The sequence below is a fragment of the Nicotiana sylvestris genome, chromosome 5 (genome assembly GCF_000393655.2).
Source record: "Nicotiana sylvestris chromosome 5, ASM39365v2, whole genome shotgun sequence".
Classification (NCBI taxonomy): domain Eukaryota; kingdom Viridiplantae; phylum Streptophyta; class Magnoliopsida; order Solanales; family Solanaceae; genus Nicotiana; species Nicotiana sylvestris.
In genome coordinates this window covers 62,432,120-62,444,845 of record NC_091061.1, presented here as the reverse complement: position 1 = coordinate 62,444,845, position 12,726 = coordinate 62,432,120, and the positions used below count along the sequence as shown (strand labels likewise).

Genomic DNA, 12,726 nt, shown 5'->3' with positions numbered 1-12,726 from the left:
TTCTTGTCCAAAATTTTGCCAAATATCCCCAAAAGGGCGCCGGAAGGCTATTTTTGCAAGAACAGCCGCCTTTGGTAATTTTTCAAAATTTCTGGCCGGTTGGCAAATACAGCCTTTAAATCTTCTTCATCGAAGTGATGAAAGGCCGTATTGACAAAGCAGGATATTTTTATGAATTTTTTAGAAATAGTGATGATTTTTGCGTCAAAATGAGTATTGATTTTTAAAAAAAAATTAAAATCACTCACAAAATGAGCACTATCCAGAACCCACCATTCATAGATGTAGACGAGTTTCTATTTCAGCTTCAGATGTGGTGGTATGAATTAGGAGGAGATGGTCAGGAATGAGTCACTAAGTATTTGGGAGCTCTCATAGATATTATGAAAGTTAAACCACGCAATGATTTGATTGCGGCACTAGTGACTTTTTGGGACCCTGTTCACAATGTCTTTCGCTTCTCTAATTTTGAGCTTACTCCTACTTTAGAAGAAATAGCTGGATATTCCGGTTTTGACGGAGATTTGAGAAACCAGAATCTCATATTCCCAAAGGCTCCCTTTGTACACCGATTCTTTGGTCTTCTAAATATCAGTAATCAAATCAGAAAAAGCAACGTTGTTAAAGGGTGTTGTTCTTTCAACTTCCTATATTCATGGTTCGGAAAGCCGTATGGGTTTGAAATTCATGAAAAGGGTCTTACTAACATACAAAGCAAGGACACCTGGTAGATTCACCGCTGTTTCACTTTCATAGTGGCTTTTCTAGGAATCATGGTCTTCCCAAACAAAGAGCGGACGATTGATATTCGCATAGCTAGAGTCATACAAGTCCGCACTACCAAAGAGCATCACACTCTTGCCCCGATCATTCTCTCAGACATTTATTGGGCATTGACTTTGTGTATGTCCGGAGTAAAATTCTTCGAAGGGTGCAATATTTTGTTGCAAATGTGGTTGACTGAACATCTCCGACATCACCCCAAGTTCATGCAATATGGTCCGAGCAGGGACAATTTCATTGAGAGTTATGAAGAAAGAATAAAAGATTATAAATCTCCAGAAGGGGTGGAAGCCTGGATATCCCACCTAAGATCTTTAATTGCAAGTCAAATTGAGTGGACTTTGGGATGGCTCCCGGTAAAAGAGGTAATACACATGTCGGCCTTAAAGAGTTATTTGCTGCTGTTTGGTTTGAAGAGTATCCAGCCGTATGCACCACAGAGAGTTATAAGACAGCTAGGGAGATACCAAGTGGTGCCTGATGATGAAGATTTGAGTGTGCAAGTGATTGAGCTACACCCCGAAGCCATACTCCCTGAGGCTTTAATCTAGCGGATTTGGAATGGTTGTCGATACTTGAAAGATGATACCCAAGTTCCAGATCCTACGAAAGGTGAGATAGATCCAGGTTATGCTAGGTGGTTTGAGAAAAGATCTCGTGCGGATGATGTAGTAGAGTTAGAGAGAATGTACCGTACATTAGGGGGCCAGCTGTGTCAAGCCCCGCCCTGAGCAGATGTTCCAGTGATTGAAAGCAAAAGATTGTGGAGTGAAGCATAGTCATAATTGTTAGAACTTTTCATATAATAGTCATGTTTTAGTTTGATTCCATGTTGAGTCTTTTAAACCACTTTCTTAATGTGTTGTCCAAATGTAATATCATTTCTGTCATTGTACTGTTTCGTTTGTTAAAATAAAATAATAATAATAATAATAATAATAATAATAATAATAATAATAATAATAATAATAATTGTTTCCACTAGAACTACGCTCGGTCTGATTCATGCGGGGTCATGATACGTAGGCAATCTCTATAGGATTCGACCACAACCAAAAGGAAAATAGGCATGAGTGACAGTAAAAGGAGATGTCATAAATAAGAAAAAGCCGGGATGACACAAGAAACCAAGCAAATGCATGATAGAAATGACTAATTGCCTAGGTACATTGCATTCCTATGTATGACTGCTTATTTGTTAAAACTCTAATCACTAACAAGTTTGGTTGTTGTTTCCAAATTCAAGCAGTTAGTTCACCTAAGCATATTGGCAACCACCCATACCAAACCAGATCCAAAGGTGAAATAATCATGTCTATCCCAGATGTAGACACCAGTGTCATCGAAGGAGAAGAGTTGGACGTTAACGCCATGAAAGAAGAGATGTACAAATTGAAACAACAAATGGCCGAAATGTATCAGGCCTGGGCTAAAGGAAAACCGCCATCCGCTTACCCGACTAACCCTACCTTCACTCCACCATCGGCTCAAACTCAGGATCATCCTGTCATCGATCTATCCCCGAGCTTTCCCATTTACCAACACTACCGGGGCACCACTTCTCATACACCACAATATCCACCCCCTAAACCAATTCCATACCCTCCTCCACCAGTAACTCCTGTCTTCGTAGCACCTCCCCCATCTACACTCCACAAATCTCCTAGCGAGCCTATGTTCCAGGCCCAGGACAACCAATACTACCCTTCAGAGACCACTTTCAAAGCTCCAGAAACCCATTCCTATACTCCTCGCTTTGACCTCCCAATAGAAGTTGATAAACCAGTCAAAATTCCCGAACATGAGGAGATGTTTAGGAAATTTAAAAGATTAGAACAATCATTCAGAGACATGCGGGGATTGGGAGGGCAAGTAAGCATGGCCTACAAGGACCTATGCATGTTCCCGAATGTGCAATTACCGGCAGGTTTCAAGATGCCCAAGTTCGATCTATACAACAGGCACGGTGATCCAGTAGCCCACTTGAGGGGTTTTTTCAGAAAGATGAGGGGAGCGGAAGGAAAAGATGAATTGTTAATGGCTTACTTCAGTCAGAGTTTGAGTGGATCAGCATTGTAATAGTATACCCGCCAAGACCATGGAAGATGGTACACATGGGATGATCTGGTGCAAGCATTTGCTTGTCACTTCCAATACAATCTTGAGATCATTCCAGATCGACTGTCCTTGACTTAATTGGAGAAGAAGCACAGTGAAAGCTTCAGAGAATATGGTTTCCGATGGAGGGAGCAAGCAGCAAGAGTAGATCCCCCAATGAAGGAAAGTGAGATGGTAGATTACTTCCTACAGGCTTTGGAACCTACTTACTATGGCCATTTGGTCTCAGCTCTGGGAAAGTCATTCAACGAAGTGGTAAAGATGGGGGGGCATGGTAGAAGAGGGCCTCAAGTCTAATAAAATTATGAGCTATTCGGCTATCAAAGCGACTACTCTGGCTATTCAGGGCGGCATAGGAGGGATTGGGAAAAAGAAGAGAGAGGAAGCAACAATGGTTGATTCAGGACCTTGGTCCGGATCCAGAGGTTCACCTTACCACTACAATCAACCTCACCCCACCAACAAACTTATCACCACAATCCACCCCAACACTACTATTCCCCACCAGAACCTCATTTTTCTGTCCACCATGCACAAGAATACAACCAACCTCCTGCCCACACTCAATGGCGTGCTCCCGTCCTACAAAATACTTATCCACATCCATGAGCCTACCAAAATACTCCCGGACCAAGTTTTTGGCCTAGTCAAGAATTCAATGGTGAAAGGTTGCAGAAAAAGAAAACCTTTACTCTGTTGGGAGAATCATACACTAGTCTATTCCACAGGCTAAAATTGCTAGATATGTTAAGGCCGATACAGTCCAAACTGCCAAATCCTCCTCCAATGAATCTTGACTATACTGTCAACTGTGAGTATTGTTCCGGTACTCCAGGTCATGATACAGAGAAGTGTTGGCACTTGAAAAGTGCGATACAAGAGCTTATTGATACCAATAGAATTGAAGTTCAAGCTCCTGAGGCGCCCAATATTAACAGGAATCCAATGTCAGCCCACCAGGAGGCAAATATGATCGAAATAGTGCATGCTGAGGGAAAGCCCAAGAAGCCATCACAGACCGTCATGATGATTCTGTCTAGTGGAGTCAAGATAGATGAACAATCAGCATGTAAAACGTTAGTGCTCAAGCCGAGCAAAAAGAGTGTTGAGCTAGCTGTGGCAGTTGAGAAAGGGTCTTCGAGCAAGGTTGCAACGAAACAAGAAGGGATAAAGGTCATTGTACCAGGAGCGGTCAGCCAACCTGTCATAATCGTGGAAGTTGCCTGCACAGATCGGGTTATTATCAAGACAGTAACCCAGTTAAAAATAATCAATAGCAAAGCCATTCCTTGGAATTATGAACGAGTGGTAGTGATGTACAAAGGGAAGGAAGTCAAAGAAGAAGTCTGTGAAGCATAGGGTTTAACTCGCTCGGGAAGGTTTTTTACTCCCGAGGAGTTAAGAAAAGTAAAAGATAATCCGGCACTGGTAAAAAAACCATAACTGAAGAGGAAGTGGAAGAGTTTTTGAGGAAAATGAAAGTGCGGGACTATTTAGTTGTAGATCAGTTGAGGAAAATGCCTGCTTAGATCTCATTACTCTCATTACTAATTGATTCAGATGAGCACCGTCAGTCGCTGATGAAAATCTTGAATGAGGCCCATGTTCCCGACAAGATCTCGGTAAACCATCTGGAGAATATAGCAAACAAAATATTTGAGGTAAAAAAAGTTACTTTCTCCGATGATGAGTTGCCCGTGGAGGGTACCGAGCATAATAGGGCACTTTATCTGACGGTAAAGTGCGAAGATTCTATGGTTACCAGAGTTCTGGTCGACAATGGGTCTAGTGCGAGCATTTGCCCTCTCTCCACGTTGAACAAGCTGAAAGTGGACAATGATAGAATTCACAAGAATAGCATTTGTGTTCGGGGGTTCGATGGCGGGGGCAAAGATTCAGTAGGTGATATAATACTGGAATTGACAATAGGGCCCGTTGAGTTCACTATGAAATTCCAAGTGTTGGACGTGGCAGTTTCTTACAATCTTTTGCTAGGGCAACCCTGGATTTATGCTGCCAAGGCATTACCGTCTACTTTGCATCAGATGGTTAAATTTGAATGGGACAGACAGGAAATTGTGGTGCACGGTGAGGATACTATGTGTGCCCAAAGTGATGCCATCATACCTTTCATTGAAGTTGAAGACGACAAAGGGCCATGGGTATATCAGGTCTTTGACACAGTATCAGTTGAAAAGATCCCAGAGGGGAAAAGCATTCTAGTTCCTAAAGTAACAGCCGCGTCAGTCATTGTGGTTTCTGAGATGTTGAAGAATGGCTTCATACCCGGCAAGGGTTTGGGTGCTTCGTTGCAGGGTATCGTACAGCCAGTGTCTCTGCCCAAAAACTTAGATACCTTTGGTTTGGAGTTTAAGCCCACAACTGCGGATGTAAGAAGAGCTAGAAAGTTGAGGCAAAGGGCGTGGGTCCTTCCAAAGCCCATCCCACGGCTATCCAGATCATTTGTTAGGCCCAGTGCCAGAAAGTGCCCAACAGCAACAGTTCCCGTTTCATTGATTGATGTTGATGGAGATTTAGATAAGGGGTTTGAGAGGTTGTTCAGTGATGTTAACTTGGTGGAAACTGGAGAAGGATCAAGTCAAGCGGATGTGCAATTCATTGGGCCAAGTGAAAAGATCAGTAATTGGGAAGCTACTCCTCTTCCTACTCGGAAGGAGCTCTGGTAGTGGGCTTTGATTTTTCTTTTAGTTTATCTGGATTATTCCAGGATTGTAATCTAGATTCTATGTTCCATCCATTTGGATGTGCTAAACCTTGTTATCTTTAAAATTCAATGAAACGCAAGTTCCCCTTTCTTCGTCATTCCTGATAGTTTCCTTTTTGTTTTTCTTTTCTTTTCTGTACAGTTCTTTTTTACACTGGCTCTAATGATATGGCATGCATAAGGAATCCTTAGCCCAGTCTTAAAAATTAATCTAATTCAGAAATAATAGTTCAAGAAGTAAATTGTGATTACGAATCAGAATACGATTAGGATGAAGCCTTCAAAGAGATTAGTAAGGAGTTAATTCACTTTGAAGAAAAACCCAAACCCAACCTGAATGATACAGAAGCCGTCAATTTAGGAGACACAAATAATATCCGAGAGACTAAAATAAGTGTCCACCTCGAGCTAAAGATCCGGCAAGAGTTAATCAAAGCACTCATCGAATACAAAGATGTTTTTGCGTGGTCAGATGACGACATGCCCGGTTTAAGCACTAATCTAGTAGTCCACAAATTGCCCACTGATCCAATGTTTCTTCACGTCAACCAGAAATTGAGAAAGTTTAAAACTGATATGAGTGTTAAAATTAAAGAAGAAATCACCAAACAGTTGGATGCAAAGGTCATTCGGGTCACTCGATATCCTGTTTGGTTGGCTAATGTCGTGCCTGTGCCATAAAAAGATGGCAATCAGAGTATGCGTTGATTACCGCAATCTCAACAAAGAAAGTCCGAAGGATAACTTCCTCCTACCCAATATCCACATTTTGATCGATAATTGTGCCATGCGTGAGATTGGATCTTTTATGGATTGCTATGCCAGGTATCATTAGATTCTAATGGATGAAGAAGATGCAGAAAATATGGTATTCATCACACCATGAGGGAATTACTGCTACCAGGTAATGCCATTTGGTTTGAAGAACGCCGGGGCAACTTACATGAGGGCGATAACTACTATGTTTCATGATATGATACACAAAGAGATTGAGGTATACGTAGATGATGTGATCATAAAATCAAAGCATCAGGCCGACCACGTTGGGGATTTGACAAAATTCTTCCAGAGGCTTCGTAGATAGAATCTCAAGCTTAACCCTACCAAGTGTGCATTTGGTGTTCCATCCGGAAAGCTGCTGGGGTTCATAGTCAGCCGGCGAGGCATCGAGTTGGACCCATCAAAGATCAAAGCCATCCAAGAATTGCCACCCCCGAGGAACAAGACTGAAGTGATGAGTCTGTTAGGAAGGTTGAACTACATCAACAGGTTTATTGCTCAGCTTACGACAACTTGTCAGCCGATTTTCAAGTTTCTGAAGAAGGATGTTGCGGTCAGGTGGACTGATGAGTGTCAAGAAGCATTTGATAAGATAAAAGGATACTTGTCAAACCCACCCGTGCTGGTTCCACCAGAACCAGGGAGACCTTTGATTCTTTACTTGACACTCCTGGAAAATTCATTTGGCTGTGTACTGGGGCAGCATGACATCACCAACAGAAAGGAACATGCCATCTACTATCTTAGCAAGAAGTTCACCGCTTATGAGGTTAAGTACACTCATCTGGAAAGGATATGTTGCGCCCTAACTTGGGTGGCTTAAAAATTGAAACATTATTTGTCATCCTACACTACTTACCTCATTTTGCGCTTGGATCCGTTGAAGTATATCTTTCAAAAGCCTATGCCGACAGGAAGACTTGCGTAGTGGCAAATTTTGCTCACAGAGTTTGACATCATCTATATGACTCGGACTGCGATGAAAGCCCAAACATTGGTTGATCATTTGGCCGAGAACCTAGTCGATGAAGAATACGAGCCATTGAAACTTATTTTCCCGATGAAGAAGTGATGCATATCGATGAACTGGAGCAAATCGAAAAACCAGGCTGGAAACGTTTCTTTGATAGGGCTGCCAACATGAAAGGAGTCGGAATAGTAGCTGTGCTTATTTTTGAAACAGGGCATCACTATCCTGTTACGGCTCAGCTTCGGTTTTATTGGACCAATAATATGGCTGAGTATGAGGCCTGTATTTTGGGTCTAAGGCTAGCTGCAGACATGGATATCTAGGAAGTCTTGGTCTTTGGTGACTTGGATCTTCTGGTACATCAAATTCAAGGAGAATGGGAAATGCAAGATTTGAAGCTCATACTGTACCGACAATGTTTGCATGATCTTTGTCAACAGTTTCAATCAGTGGAGTTCAGGCATATTCCAAGGGTCCATAATGAGGCCGTCGATACTTTGGCTACACTGGCTTCAATGTTGCACCATCCAGACAAAGCTTATGTCGATCCTTTGCATATTCAAGTCTGAGATCAGCATGCTTATTGTAACATGATTGAAGAAGAACTTGATGGCGAACCATGGTTCCATGATATCAAGGAGTACATCAGAATGGGGATATATCCAGTGCAAGCCACGGGGGATCAAAAGAGAACAATTCGACGGTTGGCAAGTGGATTCTTCTTAAGTGGAGGAGTTTTGTCTATAAGAATACCAGTCCTTGGATTATTAAGATGCATAGATGCTAGACAAGCTACGGCTGTCATGTCCGAAGTACATTCGGGAGTCTGCGGACCACATATGAGCGGATATGTGCTGGCAAAGAAAATTCTCCGAGCAAGTTATTATTGGCTCACCATGGAGCAAGATTGTATCAGTTTTGTGCGCAAATGTCATCAGTTCTAGATACACGGAGATTTGATTCATTCTCCACCAATCAGAATCGCACACAATATCGGTACCATGGCCCTTCGTTGCTTGGCGCATGGATGTCATTGGACCAGTTGAGCCAGCGGCATCCAATGGGCATAGGTTCATTCTGGTAGCCATTGATTATTTCACCAAGTGGGTTGAGGCTAAAACTTTCAAGTCTGTAACCAAGAAAGAAGTGGTTGATTTTGTTCACTCAAATATCATCTGTCGATTTGGAATCCCAAAGGTGATCATCACGGATAATGGTGCTAATCTTAACAGCAATTTGATGAAAGAGGTATTCAACAGTTTAAGATTACACACCGCAATTCCACCCCCATATCGTCCCAAGGCGAATAGAGCAGTTGAGGCAGCCAACAAAAACATAAAGAAGATACTTCGGAAAATGGTAGAAGGTTCCAGGCAATGGCATGAAAAATTACCATTTGCGTTGCTGGGTTATCGCACTACTGTCCGTACTTCAGTAGGTGCAACTCCTTATTTGTTGGTATATGGAACTGAAGCAGTGATACCTACGGAAGTTGAAATCTCGTCCCTTCGGATTGTCACTGAGGCTGATATTGCTAATGATGAGTGGATCAAAACTCGTTTGGAGCAGTTGAGCTTGACTGATGAAAAATAATTGGCAGTTGTGTGTCATGGCCAGTTGAATCAAAAGAGAATGGCAAGAGCATACAACAAAAAGGTTCGTCCCCGAAAGTTTGAAGTGGGCCAGCAAGTGCTAAAACGTATCCTTTCACATCAGGCTGAAGCAAAAGGCAAGTTCGCCCCGAATTGGCAAGGGCCATTCATTGTGACCAGAGTAATGTCCAATGGTGCTTTATGTTTAACAGATATTGAAGGAAAATGCATAGATATGGCTATCAATTCTGATGCAGTCAAGAGATATTATGTATGATTTATTTGGTATATTTGTTGATTGTTTGTATTTGGCATTGTTTCGAAGATTGGAATGACGAAGGTAATTTGTTCTTCTATCTAAACACTTTACCCTTTGTTTCCCCTTTTTTGAGCCTTATTTATTTCTTTCATACCCCTCTTTTGGAATCAATAACGAAAAGAGAGAAAATAAAGAAAAAGAAAAAAAAGAGAAAAGAAAAGAAGCAAAAAGAGAAAGTACAAGAAAACAAAGAAATTCAGGTGTGAACTACGTTTGACCTGATTCCTGTTAAGGATACGTAGACAGTCTCATGGCTCGGTCATAGTAAAATAAATGTCAAAAGATGCCCAAGCAAGAAACTGGGGCAGAAGTTGTGTTTGTAATAAGAAATGTGATTCCAAAAGTTGTAATTCTGAACCATTTGAAGTTGTTTTGAGCCCGTTTTATACCCCTTTCTTTCCAAACATATGAAAAAACCCATATTGTTGTCCAAAGAAAGACCTCCCAATCAGTCTTCGAGAGACTCCAAGTCAAGCAATGTAAAGAGAATTCATATCAGGAGCAACACTCCGGTTTAAGCAAGAGAAATCAAAAAAAATGAGAGAGTATTATTGGTGAAAACCCTCATGGGCACCATGAGACGATGAAAGCCGAGAGAAAATAAAAATGAGAGAGTCTTATTGGTGAAAACCTTCATAGGCACCATGAGGCGACAAGGAATCGAGGAATTAACAAATGAGAGAGGTTTGTCGGTGAAAATCCTTCAGGGCACTGCAAGTCGAACAAGGTCTGTAAGTTGACGGAAAGTAAAAATTGGGTTGTGGAAATCTTGGAGCATAAAGTAAAACAACTGGAAAGGAGATTGGTTAAATAGACTGGGCTGATTAATCCAAAATGCATACCATGATTATTGGTGCCAGTGAATCCACTCAGATAAGTTTCTTTTCCTATCTCCAACAGTCATCCAAATTTGGATTTTCTTCTTTATTCTTAATTCTCAAAATTGTTGCATTTCATTACTGTTAATTTTACTCTTCTAAAGCTCTTCCAAGGTTAGCCTTGTTTCAACAAATAAGAAGGAATGTCAAAGTGTACTACCAGATTCAAAATTGTACAAAGCATAATACAGCTAGAACATGTCGGAGATAATATGATGAAAAGTGGGACATAGGGTGTAAGCAAAGGTTATATAGGTGGAATGGTTCAGTAATGTCGTGAGAGATGTACATGTTTAGGCAGAAAGGTCAGGAGGGGAGAATAATAGTTGAGGGGTCCTGCAGTCAAGGATCAGTCAGAAGGTCAAAATAGTCTTTTTGACCAGTTCAAGGCAGTCGGACGAAGCAAAGCATGGCAAAGAGAAAACTACCCCCAGCAAGAATGCCACAACTAACCACCACGTTTTAAACTGAAAAGATTTTCTTTGATTTGAAACAGGGGAAAAGATGGCATTTGTTTTAGGAAGCACCCTGTAAGGCAAAACAAGTACCATGCAGGTTTGATCGCAGAATTCTCAGGACCCTCCTGGATAATGGGAGTTAGCTTTAATTCGAAATACTCATGAGTACAATATCTAGCATAATCTCTACTTTGTGAAAATATAAGTTGGTTTGAAGTTTTCGTTTTTAAGACAAGACTCAATTAGAAATTTTCAGGACCCTCCTAGAAAATGGGACCTAGGCTAAAATCCAAAACAATCATAAGTAGTAAATATAGGACAAATATGCACCAAAAGGAATATAAATTGGCTTCAAGTTCGCATAAGAGTTTTCAGGACCCACCTGAATAATGGGACGTAACTTTAAACATTCCATTAGATAAGTAAGTGTTGTTATAAGATAGTACAATTTAGCGTTGAAATTGTCATTCGTAAGATAAGCTTTAATTCGAAATTTCAGGACCCTCCTGGATAATGGGATGTAGCTTTAAGACTGTCTTAGATAACAAGATTGGACGGAAGTCATACCTCTAAAAAATATAATGTAGCTTTGGAAACTTACTAGAGATTTTCAGGACCCTCCTGGATAATGGGATATAGCTTGCAGATTGTTAAAGATATTTGGTAAAAGGATTCAATTAACACTTACAGATGCGCCCAGTTACCAAACTGGGCCAGAAAATTTCTTTTGTTGTCTATTTTGCTGAAGCCAGATGCCCGCCCGAAGAACAGGGAAGAACAACACGGATATTAAAGATAAAAAGCAAAGCATGACCAAGTAATCAGGGGCCTACCTGGAGAACAAGGGAAAACAAATCAAGTTTCAAGGAAGATTGGCGCAAGTATTGGTAATCAGGCGCTCACTTGGAGAAACGAGGGAGAACAAGTCAAAGAAAGGCAGTTGCAAGAAAAAGATGATTCAATCAGAAATCAGGCATCCACCTGGAGAACAAGGAAAAACAGTTAAATATTCAGCAATCAGGCATCCACCTAGAGAACAAGGAAAGACAGTTGAAATATCAGCAATCAAGCATCCACCTGGAAAACAAGGAAAAGCAGTTAAAGATTCAGCAATCAGGTATCCACCTGGAGAACAAGGAAAGACAGTTGAAATATCAGCAATCAGGCATCCACCTGGAGAACAAGGAACAACAATTGAAGTATCAACAATCAGGCGTCCACCTGGAGAACAAGGAAAAGCAGTTGAAGATTCAGTAATCAGGCGTCCTCCTGGAGAACAAGGAACAATAGTTCAAGTTTCAGCAATCAGGCGCCCACCTGGAGAGCAAGGGAGTACAGTTCAAGTTTCAGCTTTCAAGTTCTTACTGATATTTGGTAACATGATTTAGTTCACACTCACATATGTGCCCAGCTACCAAACTGGGGCAGAAAATTTTCTTTATTTTGTCTATTTTTGTTGAAATCATGAGCCCACTTGGAGAACAAGGGAATACATTTCAAGTTTCAGCAGTCAGGAGCCCACCTGGAGAACAAGGGAATACATTTCAAGTTTCAGCAGTCAGGAGCCCACCTGAAGAACAAGGGAATGTAATTCAAGCTTCAGCAATCAGGCACCCACCTGGAGAGCAAGGGAATACACTTCAAGTTTCGGCAATCAGGCGCCCACCTGGAGAGCAAGAGAATACAATTCAAGTTTTAAATAATCAGGAGCCCACCCGGAGAACAGAGGAAAGGAAACAATAGTCAAAGGAAGACATTTAAAAGGTTCAGCAATCAGGTACCCGCCTGGAGAAAAAGGGAAAGCATTTCAAAAAATAACATTCAAGTCAGCCACAAAGGAACTTTTGAAGAAAATACAAGTCAACAAGGCAACAACAGTCGCAAGACCAAGTTTGAAAATAAATCTTTGTAAAGCATAGATTATAGTTTAGTCTAGCTTCTTCATTTTGTCATGGTGTAATAAGGAGGTCAGTAAGCAGTATCAGCAGCAGCAGCAGTAACAGTGAAACCATAGCTTCGTAGTAGTCTCAGCTACCAAAACTTCCCGAACTACATTGACCTGATTCCTTTATATCCAAGGATATGTAGGAAACCTTTGAAGCA

The 12,726-nt window shown here is 41.2% G+C and overlaps 2 protein-coding genes across 2 annotated transcripts; both read left to right on the top strand.

Annotated features, from left to right (window-relative positions):
* Positions 1–3,645: 3,645 nt before the first annotated feature.
* Positions 3,646–5,588, top strand: LOC138868732 (uncharacterized). The gene is made up of 2 exons (XM_070146299.1): positions 3,646–4,249; positions 4,462–5,588. Exons 1-2 carry the CDS (start codon positions 3,646–3,648, stop codon positions 5,586–5,588), a joined length of 1,731 nt encoding a protein of 576 aa, XP_070002400.1.
* A 1,889-nt stretch (positions 5,589–7,477) lies between these two features.
* LOC138868731 (uncharacterized) lies at positions 7,478–7,945 on the top strand. The gene is made up of 2 exons (XM_070146297.1): positions 7,478–7,654; positions 7,700–7,945. Exons 1-2 carry the CDS (start codon positions 7,478–7,480, stop codon positions 7,943–7,945), a joined length of 423 nt encoding a protein of 140 aa, XP_070002398.1.
* The last annotated feature ends 4,781 nt before the right edge of the window (positions 7,946–12,726 follow it).

Excerpts from the sequence above, each read along its gene's own strand:
- LOC138868731 (XM_070146297.1), top strand. The coding sequence starts at position 7,478 with ATGCATATCGATGAACTGGAGCAAATCGAAAAACCAGGCTGGAAACGT. Across the intron at positions 7,655-7,699 it reads ATAATATGGCTGAGTATGAG|GAAGTCTTGGTCTTTGGTGA; the intron begins GCCTGTATTTTG and ends ATGGATATCTAG.
- LOC138868732 (XM_070146299.1), top strand. The coding sequence starts at position 3,646 with ATGTTAAGGCCGATACAGTCCAAACTGCCAAATCCTCCTCCAATGAAT. Across the intron at positions 4,250-4,461 it reads GGAAGTCAAAGAAGAAGTCT|ATGAGCACCGTCAGTCGCTG; the intron begins GTGAAGCATAGG and ends TAATTGATTCAG.